The sequence below is a fragment of the Histoplasma capsulatum genome, genomic scaffold (assembly GCF_000149585.1).
Source record: "Histoplasma capsulatum NAm1 scaffold_7 genomic scaffold, whole genome shotgun sequence".
Classification (NCBI taxonomy): Eukaryota; Fungi; Ascomycota; class Eurotiomycetes; order Onygenales; family Ajellomycetaceae; genus Histoplasma; species Histoplasma mississippiense.
Window position 1 is genome coordinate 51162 of NW_001813976.1, and position 6306 is coordinate 57467.

The window sequence follows — 6306 nt, forward strand, 5'->3', positions numbered from 1 at the left end:
AAGAGTGGAAAGAATCTCTGAGCTCATTGTCACAATGACTCTGAAGACAGACAGAGGCACAATTGAGATTGTCAATGTCTACTCTAGACTGTCAGAAAGCTACTGAGCAGTATCAGAGGATTCTCCAATATACAAGCTGTAAGAGATAATAAGCAACATGAAGGAAATGCTTGTGACATACAGTCAATAATCAGATACATGATTAGCTGAACTGATAATGCTGAAGAACTTCAATGTACATCACCATCAATAGAGAGGTGATAAAGTCCGGCGGAACTTCAATATAACATGGGAGCTCATAGCGCAGATGGATGCTTTAAGTCTTCAACTGACTATCTGTGAGGGGTGATGACAGTGTGAAGAGTGAATAGTAGAAGATAGTATATAGTGTAGTGGAAGATAATAATAATTATAGTAGTAGTATAGTTGAAGTTGTAGTGGTAGTTGTAGTTGTAGTTGTAGTTGTAGTTGTAGCTAATCGCTGAAGAGGAAAAGAAAGAGAAAGAAGATGTGCGAAATACATACATCCATATATATATACATATAGAAATAGTGGTAGCGAGAGTATAATGGAAAGAGGTAAGAATAGACGAAGATATAAACAAAGATAATATAATAATAAGGAAATAATAAACGAGTGCATTACACTATCTCAGTGGAGGAGATTATCTGACAGAAGAGAGGAAGTACAGACATTACATTAAATTTGATATTTTTATCATCAGAGCTGTATAAGCAGCTTCTCACATGCAAGGTGAATGCAGAATCAGACATGGCTTCAAATCATTTCCCAATAACTACAATCATTTCATTTAAAACATCTCATCAACAAAAAAAAAAGCTAACATGGAAACACATTCAGATAAAACAAGTGATCAAGAACTGTGAAAAGCTGAAAAACTCAGAAAATCTGATATTCATACAGTAGATAAATGAGTATACTGACTATCTGATGAACTTTCTGTCTTTCTTCTGATGTTAGAAGCACCGACAGCTTTCTGATCAACTGAGAGAGGTATCCCTCTCTGCTCACTATAAAGCCTTCCAGGCACGGCAGCGGCGGTCCCCTCAGGGAACCACACTATAGCCCCACCATGAATGGCCATACGTCGGGCCAGAAGTGGATGCGCAGCTCAGGAAAATCCTTTGCAATGAGCTGAGTCTTCTCAAGAGTTGCCACCTGGATTCTGTTTTTTCTCTCTCTCTGTGTACATAGAAATCTCTCCAGCGTAGCACGTCTCCATGCCCTTCGGGAGGCTTCTGAAACACGGGCGCTGCCCGTGTTTTCTCCGGGACGTTAAACCTATACATACATACATACATCTACATTTACTCATCTCTGTTATTGTATTTCACATTTATATAATCTTTAATAATTCTTCTGTGTAACCTTTTCTGCTTCATATTTCACATTTATATAATTTTAATAATTTTTTCATGTAATTTTTAATGTTCTTCTGCTCCATGCTTCATTATGAAATAGTTTCTGATATTTTTTCATTTTGATTTTCTTTGTATAAAAACTCTTTTTATATGATCTTTTTTTTTGATCTTTTTTCTCTTTCTTTTCTTAATCAATTTATAATCTGTATTTAGAATAGTGCTAGATCGTTAATCGAAGTACGCTCATTACATTATTAAATCAAATGATCAAATATCATCTTCACATATATTGCAAATATCAGTAAAATAATTAAATATAATGAATTTCTCTGACACAATAAATATATAATAATACTTTTCACACATTAATTAAAATAACATTATCTGAAGCAATGATCCGCTGATCAATTGAACTTCATTATAATATCAAATATTTTAAAAGAAATCTTTTAAACAATAAATTTAAAAGTAATTATTAAAAAATATATTGCAATATCAATATTAAAAGTCATTTTGATAAGCAATTTAATGAGAAAAAATATCATGTACAGATTTGAACATATTTATGATGGAGCAGATTTGTGGGAAATTCAAATTGATGGTGTTATATAATGCCTTGACGGGCAAGAACTTCTGACATGAACCTTTGTATAAAAACCCATTTGACACATTTGTCACTATAGGCTGCCGTAGTAACGTTTAGGAATGGTTGGTTCCTTGTGGCGCTAAGCACAGCTGGCGCTTCATCATGTTTTTGACGCGGTCAACAACGCGGTAACCTCAAAAACTCTGGTTTATCAGTTCAGTTTCTTCTGATATTGCTCAGCCTTTTTCTTTTCTTTTCTTTACTTTTCTTTTTTTTTGAGAAATTTTACATTAGACTCGTTTTTGCTTTCTAAAAATTCTTTCCCTTTTAGCTTCTGGACATCCCTCCATGGCCTCAACTGTGAAAAGACATCGGCAGAACACGGAAGGAGACGCTCCGCGATATAAAAAGACCAGAACGGACAACAGTTCGGTCACGTCACCTGAGACCAGCACTATAATAGGGGCCTCTTTTTCTGCCTCTGAGAAGAAAATCGACTCCAACGGCGATTTCTACTGGAATATCTCGCGTCTCCGTCGGCTGACGGTTTCCTCCTTCAAAGGCCGTATCCTGGTCAGCGTGAGAGAGTACTATGAAAAGGATGGACAAGAACTCCCGGGTAAAAAGGTTAGATTTGTACTACGCTTTACATCCTATTTATCCCCAGAATTGCAGTCATGGGAAACCTAGTTTCGCATCTGCTAACACTGGTCTTCAGGGGATATCAATGCCTTTGGATCAGTTTAATACTCTGATCCAATTAATACCCAATGTTGAAACGGCTATTAAAGAGAAAGGCGGATCTCTGGATAGACCGAATTATGTTGACGGTGAAAACAAGGAGTTCTCCAGGAGTAACCCAGCGCAAGAAAGTTCGGGCTCGGAGTCTGACAAATCTGAAGATAATTAGCATGGACTTCTTCTTGCATGTTTTGATTTATCCTTTCATGTGTACTATTTCATCGTAATCTAATGTATACAACGTACGGCAGGTGCCCCCTTTTTTCTTAGGCTCGGTTGTTGCACTTGGTGTTTTTATGACATATCAAAAAGGAAAGATTTAACTTCATTTAATTTTTCTAAGTCTAACTATGCTCTGTTTTTCCAACTGGTACAGTATCAGCCAACTGCTTGGGTTCAAGGTGATCATCACCCGAGTGCCGTTTTGCAAGTAACCATTTTAAGATCATGTGCTCGTCTCCCGTGTCTCTATGCGGCTGGCTACATACCCTCCTTTTTTGGGTTCTGTTTTCGTCCCCAACCTTACCCTACCCACCTCTCCCAAGGGTTTTTACAACTATGCGGTCTCCAGGATAGATCTTCGCAGTATTCTTCGCTCCTGGGTTTATTTCCTTGACGTTCCATTTGCCTGGCTGCCCTCGAATTGGTGTCCTCCTCATCCAAATGTTCAGTACACATTGGCCATCCTCACCTCCATTGAAACCATGTGAGTGGTACACCCTGCGCTCTGAGAGAATGGATACTTGTACTGGAATTCGAAAGTCGATATCCCGGATCACGCCATCTCCACCCTGGTGCTGACCGTTCCCACCAGACCCCGGTCCCAAACAGAACTCTCTTATTAATACGGGATGCCTTCGTTCAAACACTTCAGAATCCGTAATATGAGTGTTAGTCATATGAGTGTGGACTCCTGAGGTCCCTTCCCAGTCTGGCCCAGCACTACTCTCACCAGCGATTGTTTCGTAATACCCAAGGTCCTTCGATTATTTTTCTCCCGAAATCATTCCCGCTATATACAATCACTAATTTGTTTGTAGGCCCTGGGAAACAGCGCAAGTTTTGAAAGCATTTTAAAATCACGTCGGTCACTCAGATGAGGATAGAAAACTATTTTTTGGGATTCGCACATTGATGAGCTTGAGACACCCTTGGTTTAATAGAATATCTTCAGATATTAGACACCGTAAGCAGCAAATAATGGCAGGGTAAGTAACAGCTTCCGGTGCATTGATATTCCCTGTAATTCAAATAAGTATCTTACTCCATAACAGAAATTAACTTGGAAATTGGAAACGACCATAGGCTTCAGAGCTGGTGCCTTCAAAATCGAAAATTGCTTCACACTTCTCCGCATCGATGGATATCTTCAGACGAACTGGGCTTCCATCCGTGTAGTCGACAGCCACAAGATCTGCCCTACGAGTTTTTTTACTAACGGACTTCAAGAGACGTCTTACGCTAAGTTCCACATTATCTTGAATGTTATTCATGTAGAATTGAGCAGTACCTTCCCCTCTCTCATTTAAATTTATTATCTTCTTTCATAATGATGAATGACTGTCAGTTGAAGATTCTCTGTAAGGGAAATGAATTCTCAATCATGAATCAGAGCAGATTTGTATGAAAAATGTTGTGAATGTTAGATAAAATGTTGAATTGATAATTGTGTATACTCAGAACCTCTGTTACAGTATACTTGATATGATGATAATCTAATATATATAAGAGATAGTTCATTTTTATATTCTTGAAATTTAATCAAATTTTATCTTTTATATAATATTACATTGCAGAACTTTTTCTGATATTTATTTGATTCTCATAATTTTGCTGAATGCTGATCATGCTCATTTATAAACCTTTTTAAACTTGTTCATAACATTCTCTGCTGTTTATATGAGGTTGTAAGTGTATGTAATTTCTTAGAGATTTTCAGAGATGTTCAAAACTTCTAAATTATATCTATACAGAAGAAAAAATAAGGTTATATTTATTATAATAGAATTTCAATCATTAGTTGCAATCTCAATATATGGTAAAAGATGGCTTCAATTGACTTGTGTATAATTGCAGAATTTGTAAAGAATGTTTTTTACTGATTGTATCATTCTCTCTATAACTTCATCAATCTCTGAATGATACATTGTTGATAATTTTCATTCAATTTTTAGCAGCTGATATATATGGATTCAGAGTGTCCTGATGAATTAACTGTCTCTATTTGATATAATGAATGAAGACAGACTGTATATATGATAGAACAGGTTTCTGATAAAAGCATTCACAACTACTTTAGTATCTATCTTATCATAAAGCTGCAGTATTACACTCTTGCTGAGTTAGTTGACAATGATTAGAATATTTATAAAACCTCCACTTTCAGATAGAGAAACTATGAAGTTGATTGTTATATCACATCAGATTCATTCAGAAACAGGCAGAGGTTTCAACATTTCTTTTCATCATTCATATTATGCTGTTACTGAGCCACAGCAATTGCGATTGTGTACAAACTGACGTACATTCTTTGATATGTTCAATCAGTAGAAATCTTAAGCTATAATGCTGTATATAATTTCACAATTTAAATGCTCAATCATTAATGAGTTGTGGATTTTCTCCATGATTTGTGTTCATAGAGGTTTTGAATCAGAGACTTACTCACTGTCTATTTCAGAAATATAATCATTTATCATTATTGATCAAACATGCTGAGATGTTTATTTTTAAATATACATCTGCAGAGAATTGAAGTGCTCTGCTTTATATGATTTTAACAAGTTGTTGTCAGAGTTTATCTGCCTTTGTTACTTGCCTTCATTGTTCTTCAAGTGAGAGGGATTGAGTATGAAATTGATTAATGTGTATGTGAGATTCATTTAATTGCGTGAGACTTTCTATGATTGTGAGATTGATTAATTGATGCTCTCAATATTTCCATCTGATATTATTATTATTATTCATTTATTATAGATATATACAGTCAGTGACTATAACATCTATCTGAAATACTCTAGGATTTTTCAACTTAAGAATAAGTTAATATACAAAGTCAATCTAATACATGCAATAAGTAAAATTCCAGCTCAAAATCAAACAATTATTCAAACTATTCAATTTAAGAAAAAATGTCAAAAAAATGACAATAGATCAATACATTCAAGTTTAAAATAAATGAAATAAAAAGTATAAAAAACAGCAGCTATTAAAAGAAAAGAAAGCATTCACAAATCAAACTTTTCAAAACAAGTCAAAATCAAAAATAATCAAAATGAAATAAATATCAAAGTAAAAGTAACAAAATAAAAATAAAAACAAGAACAAAAATTAAAGCAAATACATAGAAATAAAAGAAAAAAAAAATAAAAATAAAAATTGAATTCATTATCAGATCAAGCTATTCAATTGAAATCTTGTAGCAATATTTGATTCTTTCAAATATTCAATCAAGAATTCATTTCCAGTTTTTGTATTGAACAAAAGTTTTAAATTTAACTGTGTCAATTCAAACTTTTCCGCTCAATCTCAATCTATAGTCCTGGTAGGCTTTGGTACAAAGGTAAAGTTATATGCTTCTGTAAATTATCATAAAA

General features: G+C 34.6%; 4 protein-coding genes across 4 annotated transcripts; 1 reads left to right on the plus strand and 3 right to left on the minus strand.

Moving 5' to 3' along the window:
• Window positions 1–743: 743 nt before the first annotated feature.
• On the minus strand, window positions 744–1337 carry HCAG_05663 (predicted protein; the record flags this gene model as incomplete). Its single annotated transcript, XM_001538008.1, has 4 exons — window positions 744–797; window positions 1109–1180; window positions 1213–1274; window positions 1328–1337. 4 exons carry the CDS (start codon window positions 1335–1337, stop codon window positions 744–746), a joined length of 198 nt encoding a protein of 65 aa, XP_001538058.1.
• Window positions 1338–2021: 684 nt separating this feature from the next.
• On the plus strand, window positions 2022–2879 carry HCAG_05664 (predicted protein; the record flags this gene model as incomplete). The annotated part of the gene is made up of 3 exons (XM_001538009.1): window positions 2022–2031; window positions 2301–2596; window positions 2688–2879. 3 exons carry the CDS (start codon window positions 2022–2024, stop codon window positions 2877–2879), a joined length of 498 nt encoding a protein of 165 aa, XP_001538059.1.
• A 358-nt stretch (window positions 2880–3237) lies between these two features.
• On the minus strand, window positions 3238–3609 carry HCAG_05665 (predicted protein; the record flags this gene model as incomplete). Its single annotated transcript, XM_001538010.1, has 1 exon — window positions 3238–3609. The coding sequence occupies one exon, from the start codon at window positions 3607–3609 to the stop codon at window positions 3238–3240; it is 372 nt and encodes a 123-aa protein (XP_001538060.1).
• Window positions 3610–3987: 378 nt separating this feature from the next.
• On the minus strand, window positions 3988–4184 carry HCAG_05666 (predicted protein; the record flags this gene model as incomplete). Its single annotated transcript, XM_001538011.1, has 2 exons — window positions 3988–4129; window positions 4171–4184. 2 exons carry the CDS (start codon window positions 4182–4184, stop codon window positions 3988–3990), a joined length of 156 nt encoding a protein of 51 aa, XP_001538061.1.
• Between the last annotated feature and the right edge of the window lie 2122 nt (window positions 4185–6306).